Consider the following 22,615-nt stretch of genomic DNA (forward strand, 5'->3'; position numbering starts at 1 on the left):
CTGTAGGAAAAACATTTTTTTAAAAAAATTTAAAAAGCACTGCAGCTAAATCACAAATTTTAAAAAATCCTTCATTTTTCACCTTTCTGATTTTAACAGCAAAAAGTTCAAAAGCAGCAAGTGAGGGAATCACGATTTTCTTACATTCATGACAGCATAACATAATTTATACCAGATGTGTTCATTTAGTGAACATATAGAAGCCTACTGGGACAGTTCAATCTTCATTAAACTTTAGCAAATTTATCCTAGATATAGCCCTGTCAGGATAAAAATATAGGAAAACTCTTACCAATGACCTTGTCAATTCATGCTTGCCATCTCCTCCTCACTACCTGTGGGACACTGGACAAACTGCTTATTCTCTTTGGGCACCATGTTTAAAATGCTATGAGATGGTAACTATCTCAGTGCTGTTGTCGAGATTGGATGGATTTAGTTTGCATCAGATCCATGGAAGAATATTTATTTCTTGTGGTGAACTTGTTTCTTTCCTCATGGCGAAATTTACTATGTGCCTCTGCATTTCATATCTCTCATAAAATGAAGTTAGAGCTAAAGACTTAAGCATATTTTCCTGGGACACATTATAGATAGTGATCTGTACTTCATATTGCAAAACGTCAGAAACAGACAATATCCATTTTCCCACTGTTGGCAATACTGTATCATCATTTGATTAAAGAATTACCTGTTATTAAGATATACCACTGGTAGGATTGGCAAAACTTGACCAGATACTCTTGAAAATGTATAATTATATATTTTTAATAATTATAAATCAGAATACATCTTAAAATCGATGGCTCTTGAAGTCACTTTCAATCAGGTGGCTGTCATGACTTAGTGCTGAAAGGGATTTAGGATAAGGAGAGATACTGAACCTTAAGGGAAATGCCACAGGTTATTGAGATGCTGGAAGCACAGCTGTAAGTCTTCAGCTTGAACAACCTGACCTTAGCCTGTGCCCTTATACAATGAGGAAAATTTTCCTAAATAAACCTATGTCTTTAGTGCATGCTGAAATTCTTTTCTCTCATTACGTCAAGAACCCACTGGTGGGCTGGGGATATAGCTCATTTGGTAGAGTGCTTGCCTCCCAAGGCCCTGGGTTCAATCCCCAGCACCAAAAAAAAAGTTCAACCTTCTCTGTGGGAACTCCTCAGACCCTTCTCCAGAGACATCTATTCTCCCATGACAGTGCTGGCATCAAAGCATATCAATTATGAAATAGAGTGTGCCTTTGTGTACTCACACAGTTAACGTCGGCCCTTTAAAAATGATTTCTTTCCAAAACAGAATGACCATCCCATCAAAACTTGTGCATTGACAACTAAATGTCTTTGGTTCATCATTATAAGTCTATACCTAACCCCATGTCTCTTTTATGAAGATAGGGCACCCATGGTGTCACTGTTCAATCACTCACCACCTAGTTCCACAAAACTGCAATTTCAATTGTTAACAGAAAACTTTGAGTGTAATAATAGGATCTATCATTTCTGATCAGTTAGCAGGCTACGCCCCATCCCCAGGGTACCATGTTTGTATATTAACAAGATGTGGAGATGGTGTCTTACCACAGGAGTGAAATGATGACTGAAGAATTGAATTACCAGTGCTTACTAATACTTGACAAAGAAAGGTATTCTTTGGCTAAAGAAGCTTACGAAGTAGCATCTACAAAATCTCTTCAGGAAAAATTAAAAGCACCTCATCAGCTTAAAAAAAGACTAGTGAGTATTCTGGTGAAGAAAATTATTCAAGTTTGTTTAAACTGGTGCATTCCAAACTCTACCATGGAAATACTGACTCCTGTTATCTCTTATCATCTTACGTATGTAAAACTACATCAGGAAATGCTGTCATAACCAAAACAGGCTCTAAAGTTAGAAATTTCAGCCACCAAGTCTGGATGTCAGCTGTGATGGAATGACAGCCAGCATGGTACTTTCAAAATGGCTGGGGTCGGGGATTTAGCTCAGTGGCAGAGCGCTTGCCTTGCACACGCAAGGCCCCGAGTTCGGTCCTTGGCCCTGAAAAAAAAAAAAAAAAATGGCTGCATCCTGCTAATGTGTTCTCTTATTGTGAATAAAAATCATTCTTGTGTCTAGGTAGTGTTGGCTTCTGAGTTTTATCAAATGCCATTTTCTCTCTTCCTACACTTATGTAATATTTAATTTGTTAATGTGACCATTTATAATGACATTCTTTTGACTTTTTCCTCATTCCTACATATACCCAGGTTAGTCAGGATATGTTGTTATGATGCATTACTTGATTTCTTTTTATATATTTTTATTTAGAGGCAGTCTCTCTGAGTTGCTTAGGGCCTTGCTAAGTTGCTGAGGCTGACACTTTGAACTTGTGATCCTTCTGCCTCAGCCTCCCAAGTTGCTGGGATTCACTGCGCACAGCCCGATTCAAATTCTGTTGGATATGTATGTAAAAGCAAAAATGATGGATCATGAGGTAATTCTGTTTAAATTTCTGAGGAACCAATTATTTTCCATAAGTACCATTTTACTTTTGCACCAGCAATGCATAATGGCTACAATTTTTCCATATCATCTCCAGTGTTATATTCCTTTTGTATTTTTAAGGAATAACCATCCTACTCTATATGAAATGCTATCCTTTTTTTTTTTTTTTTCTTCATTACTGGGGATTGAATCCAGGAGCACTCTATCACTAAGTGACATCCCCAGTTCTTTTTATTTTTTGAGACAAGGTCTCACTAAGTTCTACTAAGCAAACTTGTGATCCTCTCGCCTTAGACTCCAAAGTCACTGGGATTATAGGTGTGTGCCACACACCCGGCTCACTGTTTATTTGCATTTCCTCGATGATTTTGAGCACTTTTTCATGTGTTTATTGGTCACCTGTATAACTCCTTTAGAGAAATGCTTATTTAAGTCTTCTGCTAGATTTTTTGAGAGGTTTCTGTTATCGTTGTTGGCTTGTAAGAGTTCTTTACATATTTTGAACATTAACCCTTTTTCAGATATAAAATTACAAATATTGCTCTTATCATTTAGGTGCCTTATTACTGTTTTATCGTATCTTTTGTTATACAAGTTTTAAATTTTGATGAAATTTATCTATATTTCTCTTGTTGAGTCTTTTCATATCAAAGAAATCAATGTCATGAAGTTTTCCCTGTTTCCTTCTAAGAGTTTTATAATTTTAGTTCTTACATGTAGCCCTGATTCATTTTTTAAATTAAATTTTACATATCATGTAAGGTAGGAAATCCAGTTTTCCCAGCACTATTTGTTGAAGAGACTATTTTTTATTTTCCCTCACTGACTGATACTGGAGATTGAACGCGGGGCCTTGTGCATGCTAACTAACCAAGTGCTCTACCACTGAGCTACATCCCAAGCCTTTTTTATTTTACCTTGAGACAAGGCCTTGTTAGGTTGCCAGGCTGGCCTTGAACATGTAATCAATTTATAAATTAAGAAGTCAAACATTATTTCATTTATATGCCCCCTGATATTCTATATTAAGTGTACAATATTATCTATAAAGTAGTCTTACCAAAATTTTTAATCTGAAGCCTAATCAGGCCTTTCAAGATAACTACCAGTTCACAGTAAATATAGAAGACAGAGAACAAATTAAATCTACTTCAAGAAACAACAGGCAGGGCTGGGGAGATAGCTCAGTTGGTAGAGTGCTTGCCTTGCAATGCCTTGCAAGCACAACGCCCTGCATTCGATCCCCAGCACCGCAAAAAAAAAAAAAAAAAAAAAAACAGGCCAAATAAAAGATGTGAAATATCATATAGATCAAGTCTTTCTAAGAAATCTTCAAAAAGTCTATCTCACAATAAGCCTTCATCATATAAGAACCCAGTTTGGTTCTTGGCTACAAGACACTTTAAATAATTGGAGAAATTTGCAAATGGTCTGTGTTATTGAAGCTGGCCAGAGTCCCCCACCAAGAAGACTCTTACCATAATTAAGCAGAAACTCTCATTGTATTTGTAACATGTAAGTTCCTCTTCTTCTGAAGTCTTCCTATCAGCAAAAACTTCTGCATGCAGAGGATATTGTGGTTGGTAGTTTCTTCTTTTTGTAAATGTCAGGTTTGCAGGAAAAAACTGTATCTGGTCTAGGGGATGGAAGAGAGTATGTGTCATGTGAACCTGCAAGATCCCAACCCCCCAACACACACACACTGGGTATAAAGTTCAAAGAATTTCCAAAATCTTTTTCAGAAGAATTCTTAGGCCTGAGCTACCTCTGAACCCTGCAGTCAATAAACCTGCTTCCTGAATATTCCTCAGGTGTCCAGCCTCTTCTGTCCTACTTCATTATAGGACATTACGGAGTTACTGTTAATTATTTCAGGTGTCAATAGTTTAGCAGTCATACAGCAAATTATCTATAATCCTAGGACTTGTATGTTGTTTTTTTGTTTTGTTTTGCAGCACTGGGCATTAAATCCTGTCTCACACATACGAGCAAGTTCTACCAATGATTACACTCCCAACCCCATATGTTGTCTTTTTAGAGGTGAAGTGATACCCCAGACATTCACTTAAAAGACAACAAAACCATATGTGTAATACATAGGACAGGGTATGTATGTTGTTACAGTTTAGATATGAGGGGACCCCCGCAGAGCTCCCGTGTTAACACAGAATATTCAGACGTAAAATAATTACAAGAGCTATAACATATCAGTCCATTCCAGTTTGAATGGACTAACCGGGTGGCAACTGTAGGCAAGAGGGAGGTGGCTAGAGGAAGTGGGTCACAGGGGGTTTGCCCTGGAAGGGCTGCCTTCCTGTGGCCTGTTCTGCTTCCTGGCCATGGTGAATGGAGCAGCGGGATTAGAGGATTGGGGTCAGCTCAGCACAGACGGAAACTTATAAGTCCGAATAAACTTTTCTTCCTTCAAGTTGTCCTTGACAGGGACTTTGGTCACAGTGACAAAAACCTGACTACACATATGCTATGAATACACATACAGAGACGTGCACGTGTGTATGTAGTTACGTGTGTAAAATTCTTATAAACACATATAAGAATACGTATGAGAAAGAGATCAGTTATACGGCCACTAGGTGGAGAGTTAATGAGCCTCCACTGACCACTGAAAAGTTACCTCTTCTATAAACATGTAAGTCTGAAACTTGCATAAAATTGAAGAAAACTTTTCCAAGTCAACATCTGTTTTGGTTACCCAACTGTTCATTTTTTATTTCTTCATAGGGTAGGAATATGGCTTGCACTTTATCTGTTACAGAATTTATTACAAAAAAATTTTCTTCAAATACTCTCTAATTTTTCACCAGTTGTATACTCTTAAGATTTAATAAAGACAGGATATATTTCCTTCCAGCATTCTTTAAGTAGATAAATTCTAAATAAGATTTCTTGTACAATACATTCTCCAGGATTTTTTCCAGAATGAATGAGGTGAAGTAATGATAGAAAGTTTTTTAAAATATCATACTCAGGTATCTTTCTTCCTCATGAATTTATTCTTAGTAGTATTAATGATGGACATAAAATATTTAGTAAGTAAATACTAAGGTGCCAGATGCCCTTCCAAGGATTTCTATTTCATATTAACTAGTTTGATCTTGACCATGATATCATCAGGTGGTGGAACAGTGGCAATGATAAAAGATCTGCCATGGCTCAAAGCTTTCCTCTCATGATCTTAAGAGTGTCTCACTTTTGTGAAAACTTTGATGTTGGGTAAGTAGATAGCCAGGAGTAAAGGTCTTCCCACACTCCTTACAATCACAGTGGTTTGAAGTTCTTACCACTATGAATTCTTTTATGGTTTCGAAGGCTCGAGCCTCTGTTAAAGGTCTTCCCACACTCCTTACAATCATAGAGGTTCTCACCATTATGAATTCTTTTATGGTTTCGAAGGCTCGAGCCTCTGCTAAAGGTCTTCCCACACTCTTTACAGTCATAGAGGTTCTTGCCACTATGAACTTTTTTATGGTTACGAAGGCTTGAACCCCTGCGAAAGGCCTTCCCACACTCCTTACAATCATAGGGGTTCTTACCACTGTGAATTCTTTTATGGTTTCGAAGGCTCGAGCCCCTGCTAAAGGCCTTTCCGCATTCCATACATTCATGAGGTTTCTCACCAGTGTGGCTTCTTTGATGTTCAACCAGTAGGTAGTTGCGAATAAAGGCCTTTCCACATTGTTTACATTTATAGGGTTTCTCGCCAGAATGAATTTTCCTATGTTGGATCAGACCTGAACAACGACCAAAGGATTTCCCACATTCTGTGCAGACATAGGACTTCACACCATGACGACTTTTCTGATGCAGACACATATGTCGGTACAACCTGAAGGTTTCTCCACAATCCTTACATTCATAGGGTTTTAAACCAATATGAATTCTCTGATGTTCAATAAGGTGAGACTGACGTTTAAAAGCCTTTCCACACCGCACACATTCATAAGGTTTCACACTAGTATGAATTGTCTGATGTCGACTCAGCTCTGAATAAAACCTAAAGGCCTTCTTGCATCCATTACATTCATAGGGCTTAGGATTAGTGTGAAACTTTTGATGTTTAATAAAATTCCGGAGAATTACGAAGGCCTTTCCACATTCCTTACACACATAGGGACGTGCCCCAGTGTGGTCTCTCAGATGTTCAGTAAGTTGTGAATATTTTCTGAAGCACTTCCTGCATTTCTGACATTCGTATGATTTCTTTACAGTGCGAGTTCTCTGATGTAAAGGAAGGGATACAAGTTTTTTGATTATCATTTGACATTCCACTTTAGGTCCCTGCTGTCTTCCAAATTCATTTCTCCATGGTTGGTCATTACTGAAAATAAACCCCATCAGGTTGAAAGTTTTATTTCTTTCCAATGTCTCCTCATGGCGTGAATTTATTTCACAACTGCTTTTTTCTGAAGATAACTTGTTGGTCTCAGTTGAGAAATCAATGTCTGAAAGAAAATGAAAAAAAAAAAAAAATGCCATTTTCCTATGCTGGGGATCGGGAGGGAATTTTTATATTAACAATAATAATAAAATGAAAAGTTTATCCATTAGAAGAAGTAAAAGAATCAGGATATTCTAAAATACTATCATAATATCTTTAAAACGCAAGAAAGGCTTGGAAGCTGGGCGCAGTGGCACATGCTTGTAATCCCAGCAGCTCAGGAGGCTGAGGCAGGAGGATCTTGAGTTCAAAGCCAACCTAAGCAACTTGGTGAGACTCTGTCTCTAAATAAAATACAAAAAAGGGCTGGGAATGTGGCTCAGTGGTTAATCACCATGGGTTCAATACCTGGTACCAAAAAAAAAAAAAAGAGAAGAACTTGAAAAATTACAAATGTTCACATTAGGATGTAAAGTTTGAGAAAGCAAAGAGAAAAAGTCGGTATTTCTCATATTTAGTTGTGAATCAGAATTACTGAGGAACTTCTTGCATACACTCCCTTTTAGGTATCCACTCAGACTCAAAAGAGTTGTCTGAAGTTATGAGAGCATTACATGGTTACATGTGAGTAAATTACAGCATATCTTATGTGGAATCAGAATGTGCAGAAGTAGTACTGGTTATCTGCATTTCTAACATCATCTACCAGATGTTTCTCTATATAATTTTTCCACATGGTTTATCTTGATTTTAGAATGAAACTCAAATACATAACCATGAATGAAAGGCTCTGCCTTATCTATACAAACTCATTTCAAGTGGTCAGCATCTTTATTCTCTACATCCTACCTCATGGCATCTTTTTAAGTACTGAAATACAACACAACCTTTCCCATCACCCAGGAGTGCCCCCATCACCCATAGGCTCCACATTTCAGGACTTTTATGACAATCTAGGCCTGAATCTTCTAATTTGTGAGAACATATGGACAATTGATTCAGTTTCTTTAGTACTGTGAGACTTTTCAGGTTTTCTTTTTCCTTGAGTAATTCTTATAGATTAAAATTTATTAATAATGATTTCATCAATTTGTCAAAACTCTTGGCATAATGTTTTTCAAAATATAGTATTTTTGCCCAGCATGGTGGCACATGCCCAAAATCCCAGCAACTCAGGAGGCTGAGGAAGGAGGATCACAAGTTCAAGGCTGGCCTCAGCAATTAAATGAGACCCTAAACAACTCAAACCCCATCTCAAAATAAAATAAAAATTAAATTAAATTAAAAAGGGCTGGGGATATGGCCCAGTGGTTAAGCACTCCTGGATTTAAAAAAAAAAAAAAAAAAAAAAATCAACAAAAAATGAAGAATTTTAACAGATAATTGGAAAATATAAAAGAAAGTCAAATTGAATTTCTAAACTGAAAAAGACAGTATCTGATATAAAAAATACCCCTTTAAGAGCAGACTCATCCCAATAGAAGACAAAATAAGAGAGCTGGAATACAGGTTAACAGAAAATCCTCAAACTCCAGCACAGAGAAAAATGGAGAACAAAAGAGGATAATGATAGAGCTGTGTGATATGCTCAAAAGCTCCAACATGGAATAGCAGGATTTCCAGAGGAGAGGAGAGAGGCCAAGTATTTTCCAAAATTGGAACAAGGCCTCTACTTCTGGGTAGACTCCACGTCAACAGTCCCACCGTTCTAACTACAAAAATAACAGTAAGAAAATGATCTTGAGTCATTCTACAATAAAAATCAGAGGTTCTTTCAGAGTAAAGAAAAAAACAAGACCCTATAATACCTGTTCTCTGTAGAGGAGCGTCAGTAATTAAAATAGAATATTTATAAACATTCTGAGCATACACATAATATTTAATTTGTCTTCATTGTCAGTGGTTATACATTAAAAAGTCCCAGAATTCAAATCTCTAATCATTTAGAAAAAGGATCAATTTACGGGATAGGGCAGAGGAAGGCAAGTGAATAGGGAAGATTCAGCACAAAATGGAGGTTCCCACTTCTACCCAACAAACTTCAAATCAATCCTTTGAGAATATGGAGCAGAAATTTAGTTGGTTTCCTGGCATATAATATATACAGTGATCAATATACAGTAGAGAAAGCTGATACTCCAGAGAGCAGATTCTACATCATTTTATGAAGAAATCCTTACCCAATGAGACCAAGTTAATATAATTCTCCAACATCACATCTCTGTATAAATTCCTCTGATCTGAGTTTAGACATTCCCACTCCTCCTGAGAGAATTCTATGGCAACATCACCGAAAGTCAGTGGTACCTGAAATGATAGACCCATGTGTTATTTCTAAAAAAAAAAAATTTTCAAGATGGAATACTGTAAAGGGGCAATATATAAAAAAAGAATTGTTTGAAGTTATGAGATCATTACATGGTTAGATGAGAGAAAATAACAGCCTATCTTACATGGAATCTTACATAATCTTAATCCTGTTGGACCACAAAAAATTACATCGACAACATGGAAAAAATATCTAAATGTATGAAAATGAATAAAGTAGTCAGACTTTCCAAATTAAATGAAATAGTATATATAAGCACATCACCCAAGCCAGCAAACTACTAGTCAATACAAGTCCTTACATCTTTTTTCTTCACAGAATATGTAAAAAGAATTGATAAAATTCACACCCTCAAAACATTATAAAATCTCTCCTAGTCAGATGGAGTAACAGAGATTCAATTTACCCTCCTACATGAAATAAATGAAAAACTGGATAAAATATATAAAACAATGGTTTTCAACAGAGAAAACATTGCATAATGGCACAAATGATCTCTGAAACAGATAACAAATGAGATGTGGCCCACAACTGATACAGCTCACTGTAAGAAGACAGCTTCCAGACTGGCACAGGGAGAGGGAACCGAAATAAAACCCAGTAGACTTCCTGAGTATTATCCTCATAGCCAAACCAGATAAAGATAACAACAAGAAAAGTAGAAGCCAGTATCCCTCATGAACACAGATGCAAAGACTCTAAACAATTTTTAGCACTCTGAATTCACAACACAGAAAGACAATAAAGTTCATTACATGAATTCAAGGCTAGTTTACATTTGAAAATCAGTTGATATAATTCACCATATTAAAAAAGACCATAAAATATCAACAAATGCCGAAAAAGCATTTGATAAATCTAACTTCTAATCTTGATAAAAATTCTCAGCAAAATAAGAAACACCCTAACTTAATGAAACTATAAACAAACAAAAAAAAACCTATAGGGTTGAAGTTGTGGCTCAGTGGGAGAGTGCTTGCCTAGCACTTGTGAGGCACTGGGTTCAATCCTCAGCATTGGGCTGGGGAGATAGCTCAGTCAGTAGAGTGCTTGCCTTGCAAGCACGAGGCCCTAGGTTCGATCCCCAGCACCGCAAAAAAAAAAAAAAAAAAAAAAAAAAAATCCTCAGCATCACATAAAAATAAATAAATAGAAAAAAAGGTATGTGTCCCTCTGCACACACACACACAAAAAAAAACAGCAAACATCACATTTATTAGTGAAAGGCTAAATGCTTTCCTCTGAGCATCAGGAATAAGGCAAGGATATCTACTTTCACCACTTCTGTTCAGCATTGTGCTAGAGGTTCTAGTCAATGCAATAAAGCAAGACAAAGAAATAAGAATTCAGAATGTAAAATAAGTAAAATTCTCTTCATTCAGATGATATGACTGGTTATATAGAAAATCCAGCAGAATCTTATTGAAAGTCACTAAAACTATTAAATGAATTCAGCAAGAAGACCCGAGTTCAATACATTCGAATATCAATAACATCTTAAGGGATGAAGTTCAGCTGTAGAGTTCATGCCTAGCCTGTAGGAGGCCCTGGGTTCGGTTCCCAACACCATAAAACAACAATAACAACTAAAACCCAACTTATATCTCAGTATTAGCAACAACTGGTAAAAATTTAAATAAAAAATAACTGAATACTGAGTGAAAAATGTCAAATGCAAATTTTATAAATGTAACAAAAGATTTCTGGTTTTCATACTCTAAAAACCAGAAATAATTGCTGAAAAATAATTTAAAAGACATAAATAAATGGAGAGATATAACATGTTGATGTATCAGGTGATGCTTGCTTATCTTTGCAAATACATATACAGATTCACCATATTCCCAATCAAAACCCCAGCAGGCTTTTTTTTTTTTTTTTTTGGGGGGGGGTTGCTTTTCTTTTAGAAATTGATAAGCTGATTTAAAAACTCATGTAAAATATATAAGGGACCTGGAATAGCCTAGACGACTTTGAAGAAGGACAAAGCTAGAGTACTATCCCACTCACTGGAAAACTTATTATGTTAAAATAGTGAAAAGAATGTGGTGCTGGTATCTGGACAGAAAAACAAATCAAAGGAACAGAACAAGGAATGGAAAAACAGACCTACAAATATATAGACAATTGACCTTTTAACTTTTTTTGGAAACATTGTTATGGTGTCATTGTGGAATGTCCTCCAAAACCTCATGTGTTGAAGGCTTGGTCCCCAATGCAGCAACACTCGGGGACAGGGTTTTTGGGAAGTGACTGGATCATGAGGACGCTAACCTCATCCGTGGAGTTCACAGCTGAATGAACTACTGGGAAGGGGTGGACACTTCGGAAGGAGGGGTCTAACTGAAGGGAGAGGGTCCCTGCAGGTCTGCCCTGGGGGACTATATCTAGACTACACCTCTGCTGGCTACCTTGAGGTGCAGCTCTTCTCCACACACTTCCCACCATGATGTTCTGCCTCAACACAAGTCCACAGTGATGGGATCAAGGACTATGTGATTAAACCTCTGAAACCGTGAGTCAAAATATACCTTTCCTCCTTTAAGCTGATTTTCTCAGGTATTGTGTCACAGCGATAAAAAGTTGAATAACACAGTGGTCCAGTCTGCTCTTCAATTCTTGGACAAGCAATCTCACCTCAGCCTCATGGAGGCTGGCACTATACACATACCACTGCACTTGGCCCTGACTTCTAACAAAGGTCCAAAGGCACTTCAGTAGAGAAACAGTAATCTTTTCACAAAACAGTGCCGAGGGCTGGGGATATAGCTTAGTTGGTAGAGTGCTTGCCTTGCATGCACAAGGCCCTGGGTTCAATCCCCAGTACCACACAAAAAAAAAAAAAAACAAAACAAAACAAACAAACAAAAAAACAGTGCTGAAACAATTGGATGTCCATATGCAAAAATATGACCTATACCTTGCACCATATGCCAAGATTAACTTAAAACCAATTATAGTCTAAATGTAAAACCTAAAATTAGAGATCTAGGAGAAAATGGAATATAAAAACCTAGTATCTTCAGTTAGGCAGAGATTCCTCAGACACAATAAGAACAGCACAATTCATAAAAAGGAAAACAGGTAAATTGGATTCATAAAAATGTATGACTCCTGGACTTCAAAAGTGTTAAATAAATAAAAAGACAAGCCACCCTACAGAGAAATGATAAACTTCCACACAAAATTTGTTCCAGATGTTGAGACTGATGATTCCCCAAGAAGGTAAAAAAGGATTTATTATTCATATATGGTGCTTTCTAGGGAGAGCAAGGTGACTAAGTAGGTACAAAAAAGGCTTTAGAGAACAGAGAAAAGAAAACGGCTTAGAGTTTTTATTGTGTTTACTGGATGAAAGTGTTTGCATGTGAGCAGGAGTGGGAAGTTTGACTCCCCACCAGAACCAAAGGAGGGAGCCTCTGAATTTTCTTATCAGCTTGCTCAGCTATAAATACAGAAGGGAAAGAGGACCAGGTGAGGGTGGAAAAGGATCAGCAATGAAACAGCACAAATGGAGTCTATTTATTAAACTCTAGACTATAAGAAAATATGCAATCCATATGTATATCAAGAATAGATGGGGTTGGGGAGATAGCTCAGCTGGTAGAGTGCTTGCCTTGCAAGCACAAGGTCCTGAGTTCGATCCCCAGTACCGCAAAAAAAAAAAAAAAAAAAAAAAAAAAAAAGAGAATATATGGGCTGAGGTTCTAGCTTGGTGGGGGAGTGCTTGCCTAGAACATGTGAGACACTGAGTTTGAACCTCAGCACCACATAAAAATAAATAATAAAATAAAGGTGTTTGTTAAAAAGAAAAAGAATATATGAACAACTCAAAATTCAATACTAATAACTTGATTTTTTAAGGGGCAAGAGACTTAAAACAGATAACTCATCAAAGAAGGCACATACACATATAAGTAACAAATGAAAAGATATTTATTTAATGTTATTTATTAGGAAAATGCAAAATGAAAAGTGATACAAATTAAAGCCATAATATACAACTATTAGAATGCCTGACATTAAAGACACTAACCATTTCAAGTGTTCCATGGATATGGAACAAAACAGAACTCCTGTACCCTGCAAGTGGGAATGTAAAACAGTGTCATCGCTTTGGAAAATTGTTGGGTTTCTTAAAAAGTTAAGTGTCCATGTGACCAACCATTCTAATCCCGGTATTTATCAAAGATAAATAAAAGAATATGTGCCTACAAAGACTTATGCAAGAATGATTACAGCAGCTTTATTTGTAATGGTGAAAAAGGGGGAAGAATTCAAATACCCATCAACTGATGAATGGATAAATACACTGTGTTATAATCTTAGAATACTGGTGAGCAATAAAATGTAATGCACTACAAATATACGCAACAACCTAGATGAATCTCAAAATATGCTGAATGAAATAAGACAGATCTTTCAAAAACAGTACATAATATATGATTCCAGTTATATAAAATTCTAGAAAATTGTATGCTATCACTGCTGGGCAAGAAAGGTAGGATGGATGGGCAGGAAGGAGACAATTATAAAGGGATAAAAGAAAACATTTGGAAGCTGGGTGTGGTGGTGCACACCTATAATCCCAGTGATTTGGGAGGCTGAGGTAGGAGGATTGGAAATTTGAGGCCAGCCTCAGCAACTTCATAAGTTCCTAAGCAACTTAGTGAGAACCTGTCCCAACATAAAATATAAAAAGGGCTGGAGATATGGCTCAGTGGGTAAGTTGCCCTGGGTTCAATCCCTAGTACCAAAAAATGCTTAGACTGATGGAAAGTGCTCTACCACTGAGCCACAACTCCAGCCCCCTATTAATTTATTTTTATGTGGTGCTGAGGATCAAATCCAGTGCCTCATTGTGCTAGACAAGCGCTCTCCCACTGAGCTACGACCCCAGCCCAAAGTTACTTTAAAAAGGCAAAAATGAAAACATTTATTTATGTCATTTATACCTCAAAAAAGCTGATATTCTCTATCTTAAAAAACAACTGAAATTAAGTCGAAACACAAGTTTATTATATGTCAGATTATGTCATAAGCACTTCCCTTCTTCTGACAAATTAATGATTTCATTTAGTCCCTCTTGTCAGATTTAATCTTTCTTAACGCATTAAGTATTAATAATGATAATATTAATATAAAGTATTATACTATTTATGTGGGACTCAAGTCCCAACCTCTTCCTTGCAGAAAAGCATCACCTACTCCATCATGAAGTTCCAAATGACCTTCATTTCTATAATCCCTTACTGAACTACTGTTACTGAGTTTGACTACACTAATGCAGAATGATCCAGAACAACACTGATTCACTAAAGATCAGCAACTTCTGTTCCACTACAAAAATGGACCTTGCTACCTTATTCACTTCTCTAGCTAGGCTTCTGATCTCTCTCTAGGTAAGAACCAATCCTATCTCTACCCAAACCTAAGAGCTTATCAAAGCCAGACCTCATTTTGCACTAAGACTGAGACAAAATTTTCCTTTATCTATCCAGAAAACTATGAAGAAAGTTTTCCTTCCTGTGGTCCAAGGAGACCATCACTTCTATGTCATGAAGCTGAGAACCTGACAAGGATAGCCTAAAGTATTTCCTTCAAGAAACTTCATTTTTTCACTGCTCAAAATCTGCCTTTTTTTTTTTTTTTTTTTTTTTTTTTTGGCAGTGCTGGGGATTGAACCCAGGGCTGTGTGCTTGACAGGGAAGCACTCCAACAACTGAGCTTATACCCCAGCCCCCCACTTTTTTTTTTCAGTACCAGGGATTGAACCCAAGGACACTGAGTCATATCCCCAGCCCTTTTTATTTTTTATTTTAAGACAGAGTCTTACTAGATTGCTTACAACCTCACTAAATTTCTGAGGCTGGCTTCAAACCTGTGATCCTCTTGCCTCAGCCTCCTGAGCTGCTGGGATTATAGGCATGCACCACCACGCCTGGCTCAAAACCTGCTGGAGAGAAGATGAACATGTTGCAGAATAATAGATGAATTACTTAATGAATAAGTGAAAGTCAGTTGACAGATGGGAACTATGAAATGTGTCCAGCAGCTTTCTTACAAAGGATGTTTAGGGATAAAGAATAAAAATGTTACATGAGTTAAAAATCGTTAACTTTTCAGGAAGTAGAAAGAGACATCAACTTACCTGGGCCATGATTTGACATGCCAGCATTCCTCAGTTTTCCTCTACCAGAGAAGCAAAGTTCAGAGAAGCCAGAGCTAGGGGAGGAAAAAGAGACCTTGAGACCTGGTGGAACTCAGAACTCTAAAGCTTTTTTTTTTTTTTTTTCTCCTTTATTTCTTCTTTCTGCTGTCCCTGCCCTCTTCCTGCCATGCCCTAAACATAAATACATGTCAAGGGCTGTGAGAAGTCCACACAAATACAACAAGCCCTCTCCATTCCTAGGGAAACAGACCCACACAAGTGGGGACATGGAGCAAAAGTGCCACCGAACCGAAGTGGATCCATCTGATCTATGGCCTCTCTCATTCTGAAGATGCAAACTCTAACCTAGCCTGGCTTCTTCAGTCAGATTGAGTAGATCCTCTCCCATCCAGGTCTACCTTCCAGGATTGAGACCAGTCAATAAACAAACTCTAACAACCTTCATGGTCTTAGAATTTTATACCCAGAGGAAATATCTTTCAGAAATTAAGGTGAAATAAAGTTTGTTTGTTTTTCAAACGAAAGCTGAGAATTCCCTATTAGCAGATTCCACGAAATACTGAAGGACAGCATTAAGACTAAATAAAAAATAATGCCAAACGGAAGCATGCATGTGCAAAAAAACCACAAGCAGCTACAAAAGAAGTGTATGATTATAACAAAACAAATGGGCTATTTAAATCCACAAAAATAATAATGTTTTGTGAGGTTTATAATACACTAAGAAGGAATAATGATGATAGCAAAATTTACCTGTAGGCAAAGTCAGTAGAGTTCAACTACTGAAACATTCTTCCATTATCTGCTGTGAGTTAAAAGGTCTAATTTAATGGGTATTCTATTAAAGATGCACCTTATACTATTTCAGATAACCAGTAAAGAATTATACAAAGATATATAACCAAAAAAGCTAACAGAAGAGATAAAATGGAATAATGAAACAGACCTGATCAATGCTAAAAATGGCAGGAAAGGAGGAATAAAGAAATAAAGAATGAACAGAACAAACAAATCGTGAAAAGATTTAAGAAAGGCGCTGGGTTCACAAAAAAAAGATGACAGATTTAAACTCCACTCTATCAGTAGTTACAGTAAATGTAAATGGATGAACACTCCAATAAAAAACCCAAGATAGTCAGATTGGATCAAAAGGATCAATTAGGCTGTTCAAAAGAATTATACACAGGGTTGTGGATATAGCTTAGTTGGCAGAGTGCTTACCTTGCATGCACAAGGCCCTGAGTTCAATCCCCAGCACCACACACACACACACACACACACACACACACACACACAGATATGTTAAGAATGGAAAAATATATTGGAAATCAGAAGAAAGCTGGTATAGGTGTACATGTAACAGATAAAACAGACCTTAGGGCTACGGTTGTAGCTCAGTGGCAGAGCACTTGCCTGGCATGTGTGGGGCACTGGGTTCGATCCTCAGCACCACATAAAAAACTAAATAAACAAAATAAGGTATTAAAAAAAAAAAAAAACAGGACTGTGGATATAGCTCAGTTGGTAGAGTGCCTGCCTCGCAAGCACAAGGTCCTGGGTTCAATCCCCAGCCCTGCAAAATAAAAAATTAAAAAATTAAAAAAAAAAAAAAAAAAATCAAACAGACTTTAATGCAAGAAATATGATAAGTAACAAAAGGGGACATATTCTACATTTCACCAAGAACAGAATAGTAGTCCTAACATTTGTAGGTACTTGATGAGTTTCAAAATATATAAAACAAAAGTCAACAGCAGCAAAAGCTAGACACATTTAAAATTAAAGTTAGAAATTTTAACACTATGGGTAACTGGTAACAAAAAAGACAACAATAACCAAAGCAAAAATCACCAAGTCCATAGAAGTTTGAACACAATAAAATTGAATTATAAACTGCAGATTATATATTCTTTTCAAACACCGGCATCATAATTACCAGAATAATATTCTGGGCCATAAAACAAGTATCTGTAAATTTCAAAAGGTTAATACAAGCTGGGTGCTGTAGCACAGGCCTGTAATCCAAAGCCAGCCTCAGCAAAAGCAAGGCAATAACAACTCAGTGAGACTGTCTCTAAACAAAACACAAAATAGGGCTGGGGATGTGGCTCAGTGATCAAGTGCCCCTGAGTTCAATCCCCAGTACCACCCCACCAAAATAAAGCAAAAAACATCAAATATACAAAACAATGTATATTTTCTTAAGCCTTTAGAATTCAAAACAGGCATTCCTCAAATGTTTCCAAATATAAAGAGTATAACTGTAGATAACTATAGTTCAAAAATAAATCAGAATAGAAGCCACAAAATATTTTTAATTGAATGATAATGAAAGTATGACATATAAAAGCTTTTCAGGTACAGTTAAATCAATGCTAACAAAGTCATTTTTGGCTTCAAATGTATGTTTCATAAAAACAGTATGAAAATCAATGGTCTACCTCAAGGGGTAGAAAGATGGGTGGATGATATAGTTCGATGTTAAAGTGTGTATTTAGTATGTAGGAGGTCCTGGGTTCTATCCCCAGCATTGGGGGGTGGGGCGGAGAGAAAAGCAAATTAAAGTAGAACATCCAAAAAAAAAAAAAAAAAAAGACATTATTAAAAAAAAAAAAAAAGACAGATATATAAAAAAGAAAAAAAGAGTACAGCCAGAAGTTATGTCATTGGAGAGGTGAATAAACCTCTAGGTACAATAAAGTAAAAACTGTCAATTATCAGGATATAAAAGGAGGTATTGCTACATGCATTACAGAAATCAAAATGATTACAGAATCTTATGAATAACTTTATGATGATAAACTTGAAAATCTAGATGAAATTTTCAAACTACTAGAAAATGCAATTTAAACTGATTTAAGAAATGGCAAATCTGAATATTGCTATACATCTATTAAAGAAATTACATCTGTATTAAGGATCTTCCTACCAAAATAATGTTAGGCCCAAAGGATTCAGTGTCAAATTCTTTCATTTAAAGAATAATAAAGACCGGGCTGGGGAGATAAGGCCCTGAGTTCAATCCCCAGTACCGCAAAAAAAAAAAGAATAATAAAGACCAACCAAACTTGATCTTTTCTAGTAAACAGAAAAATATGACCCATGTCGTGAAGTCAGCTGTCTTAGTTCATCTGAAACAAAACAGACATTAAACCATTTGTGAGAGCAAATCTCTCATGATGCCAGATGTCCCTGAATTCCACCACTCTCAACACCATTATGTTGGGATCCAAGCCTCAACATGAATTTTGGCTTGGAACAAACCACATCTAAACCACAGCACCTGTATACCTATGGTACAGAAACCTGTCAAGGACATTTCAAGAAAGGAAAAATACAGCCTATCTTTCTCATGAGCATACATGCAAGCATATTAAAAAATAACAGCAAAGAGAAACCAGTAATATAAGTGACCAAGAGAGATTTATTCTAGAAATGCAAAGGTCATTTAATTTTTTTTAAAAAATCAATATAATTTTTCAACTTTAAATAATAAAGAAGAAAAATTTTCATTTCTTTCATTAGATGTAGAAAATAAATATACATTAGTTCAAGAAAAAATTCTCAGCAAATTTGGAGCAGAAGGGAACTTCTTTCATCTGATAAAGGAAATAAACAGAATAAAAACTATAACCACCAAATATGGATCACTGTCTTTCTGAGTTGAGGAAAAAGTAATGCTGTCTGCTTTTATAACATCTATGATTAGACTGAAATTTCAAATCTAGAAGTTCACCCTTAAGAGGGCATAGAGGTCTATGCTTAATAACATTCATTATAAGCTTAGTTTAGTAAAAAATTTGAAGCCTCACAGCCTACAGTAGGCAAGAGAGAAGACCCTGAAAGGAAGATCTTCTTTTTACAGATATGTCACTATTAGGTAGAACATTTCAAAAGAAGGGTAAGAGTCTCATGTATTTGAAATTAAAGTACATTTTATGAACAATAAAGAAACATAAACTCACCTGGACTTTAACTTTCAGATGTGCAACAAAAATTCTTTCCTCTTCCAGGATTTTTGTTTGTTTTAAAGAGAGGTGTGGCACTGGGAAAAGAAATAATCATGAAACATCAGGATTTCCCAGGATAACACAGTAACTTAGAAAACACCCTCCCTGCCCACACCTGTGAGACGGCCATTATCAGTTCTGCTTCCTGGATGTGAAGATTAAACTAATAGGCAAGGGTAGAAAGCAAATCTTATTTAAATAATAGTAACACAAACCTCTCCTGGGACGAAGAAGAGGGCCATAGCCGGTGTCCGGGTATTCCAAGAAGTGGGAGCTTCCAGCCTCTTTTATACATTTTAGACTTTCTTTGTTCTCTGCCCTCTTCCACCCTCTTTTCTCTCCACATCCTGCAGACGTTTCTAGTAACCCAAAAGTGGGCCAAGGGCCTGGATGAAGCTACCCAGGGGCCCAGGAGGCATTCATTAATAGCCCTTTGTTGGGAGGAATTCCCTGGGAGCAGGTCACCTTGACAATAGGTTGTAGCAGGGGGAAAGGCTCTGGAGGTATTATCATTTCAATACCACAGAGGCAGGTGACTTTGGCCAGGAGGGAGGGGGATGTGAACTGAAGATATTAACATTCCATTCCCTTTGAATCAGCGGCCATCTTCCCAACCCGGATCACCTACCAACACTAACTGCCTCTCTTTAATTCTTGCTTCACCTGCTCACCTAGTCCACACACTAACTGACCTGGGTAGGAAGAACACTGGAATTGATCTTCCCAACACAAGAGAGGCCTGAGACATTGATGTCTACAGCGGAATCTGCTTCTAATTCACAGAAAGCTCCTTTGACCAGAGTTTTCTGGAAATGCTGTAGTTATGGAACATGAAGTTAACTCCTTGGAAGTTCCAAAGAGGAACCTCCCAGAGGGTATCCTACTCTTGGGATCTCCTCATCAGGTCCTCCCAGACTCCTGCCTTAAACCTGAGGTCAAATTTAAAAACCTCAAGATCAAGTCTGTGTCTTCTGGCTGGGATCCTCCATTCTAAAGCTCAGAATCTGGTTATTTGCTGCAGACCCCAAGTGACTGAAAGGGGAGAGTTGAGGAATCAGCAGAACCTGGAGACACTTGAGTGACAGTGTCGACACAGCCACAAAACCCTCGCATACCCATAAGCCGTGCATCCAATCAACCAGTTAGTGACACGCACGCCAACAGAAACATCATCAGACACAACTTAAAACACACGCACCGCACAGAGGTCTAAGACTCTGCACAGGACAAGGCCTGCCCGCTCCCAGGGTATTGGGGGGAGCTTTGGTTAAAAAAGAGTTTATTGGGGGAAGGAAGACACTGCTGTGCCCAACGCGGACAAAGAACAAAGACACCTGCCCGCCAGCTGAGGAGGTCCGGGCCAAGGTACAGAGGATTCTGAGTTCTTTGTTCGCCTTTGCCGGGCTTTTTGCTAGGAGTGGTTTATGCTAAACAAGGGGTGATTGACAGATTTCTGTGCCTTGCCCACAATGCTTATTGCGCATGCGCCAAAGAGCTCGTCCCAGAGTTTTATCTTGGTTGATATGCAAGTCATATGTATGGGGTTCTTCAACTGGGGAATTTTCCTTAGTAGGGTCGCTCTAGGTAAAGCTTGGGTCTCTGCGCATGAGCCTCGGGATGGTCGAACAATCATTTTGAAAAGCAGAATCTTGCCGGTCGCGGTGGTGCACGCCTGTAATCCCACCCACTGGGGAGGCTAAAGCAGGATCACGAATTCAAAGCCAGCCTCAACAATTTAGCGCGGCCCTAAGCAACTTGGCGAGACGCTGTCTCTAAATAAAATACAAAAAAAGGGCTGCGGTTGTGGCTCAGTGGATAAGCGCTCCGGGGTTCAATCCCTGGTACAAAAAAAAAAAAAAAAAAAAAAAAAAACAGATTCTTACTGTTCACTCTGGGAAAAATAGCTCCACTGATAACAGCAAGGGGGCGGGGCGAAAGGGAGGGCCTTAGCCTCGCCAGTTCTGCTGATTGAGGTGGGGTGGGGCCTGGGACGAGGGTCCCTACCTCACTAGGCCTCCTCGCCTTCGGAGCATCTCACCCCCACCGCCGGGTCCATTCCGGATGTGGAAGCCTCCTCTGAATTTTTTTTAGCAGGGGGCGGGGCACAATTTTATCACCACGCGGGGACTATGGCCACTGGAACACAGGAAGAAGACTCAATGGTGAAGGGGCAGTCAAACTCCAAGACTCCTGGGAAATGTAGTCCAGCCGGAAGAATCCGTCCCCTGGGTGCCGCCCCTCTCGAAGTGCGCATGCGCGGCCCGGCCAGGTACTGGCGAACCTACCTTGCGAGCGTTCACGATGTTAGGAGTGCGTGGAAGAGGCCAGAGGAATCCGAGTCCCACCCGGTATAGCAGAGCAACGAAAGCAGACGCGAAACCATCAAATCTGAGTTTATTAGGAGGAAGTTGTGGGTTCCACAGTACAGCCTGCAGCTGGTAGCCAGGGTGGGAGAGCTCTGTAAGGACAGGTCTTTTGGTTTATGTTTTTTTTTCCCCCTCCATGGTGGTATTGTCATAGGAGAGTGGGGAACTGAAGCTCTAGATCTTCGTTCTTGTGTCCCCACGAAAGAAAATTTAAAGTCAGACACGAAAAATCAAGCAAGAGAATTTTATTATAAATGAAAGTAAAATGAGGCTCAAGCAAAAAGCACTTTAGGGCGTGGGTCGCCAGGGGCAGAGAACATCAAACGAAAACTGCTGCTTCCAAATTTATTTATAGCTGTTTGAGGTTTACCAAGAGAACTGGGTTCTGCCTTCTGCAGTCTTCACCAATCAGCATTTTATCTCCTGTGTGTGTGTGTTGAGGGTTTGGGCGGGGTGGCCCTATTTGGTCCTCTCCAGAACTCTCATGGTCACATCCCATTCAGGGGGACTTCAGCTGTAGTCTCCTATGTTAATGTGGGTATTGGAGTCAGTGACTGAACAGAACTTACCTTAGAGAGTCTGTGTTATTAATGAAATTTTCCTTCTGAAATAAGTTGAGAAACCTCTGCCCATTAATCCTAATTTTACAATAACCTCAATAGACCCTGATAGGAATTAACCCCATTGATCTCTCTTTCTTGATATGTTTCTTAATTTTCTCCCTTTGTGTTTATTCTCAGGGTTAGTGCACCTGTTGTTGTACAAGTTACCTGATTTTTCTTTAAAGGCAATTAAAAAAAAAAATTACGACCCTGCTATATCATCGGTTCACATTTCATCGCTCATAGATCATTAC

General features: G+C 38.0%; 1 protein-coding gene across 3 annotated transcripts; it reads right to left on the reverse strand.

Moving 5' to 3' along the window:
* Nucleotides 1-806: 806 nt before the first annotated feature.
* Nucleotides 807-21,514, reverse strand: Znf404 (zinc finger protein 404). 3 transcript variants are annotated; one of them, XM_047528084.1, is made up of 7 exons: nt 21,398-21,514; nt 19,349-19,428; nt 15,363-15,436; nt 9,063-9,189; nt 6,038-6,946; nt 3,962-4,119; nt 807-2,036 (listed from the first exon to the last, which is right to left on the reverse strand). In XM_047528084.1, the coding sequence occupies exons 3-7, from the start codon at nt 15,387-15,389 to the stop codon at nt 1,977-1,979; spliced, it is 1,281 nt and encodes a 426-aa protein (XP_047384040.1). In that variant the 5' UTR covers nt 15,390-15,436; nt 19,349-19,428; nt 21,398-21,514; the 3' UTR covers nt 807-1,976. The 3 variants fall into 3 exon arrangements, with proteins under 3 accessions (XP_047384040.1, XP_047384039.1, XP_047384041.1); XM_047528083.1 differs by lacking the exons at nt 807-2,036; nt 3,962-4,119 and having other exon boundaries at nt 4,705-6,946; XM_047528085.1 differs by lacking the exons at nt 807-2,036; nt 3,962-4,119; nt 9,063-9,189 and having other exon boundaries at nt 4,705-6,946.
* Between the last annotated feature and the right edge of the window lie 1,101 nt (nt 21,515-22,615).

Source organism: Sciurus carolinensis, chromosome 16 (genome assembly GCF_902686445.1).
Source record: "Sciurus carolinensis chromosome 16, mSciCar1.2, whole genome shotgun sequence".
In the NCBI taxonomy this organism is placed as follows: Eukaryota; Metazoa; Chordata; class Mammalia; order Rodentia; family Sciuridae; genus Sciurus; species Sciurus carolinensis.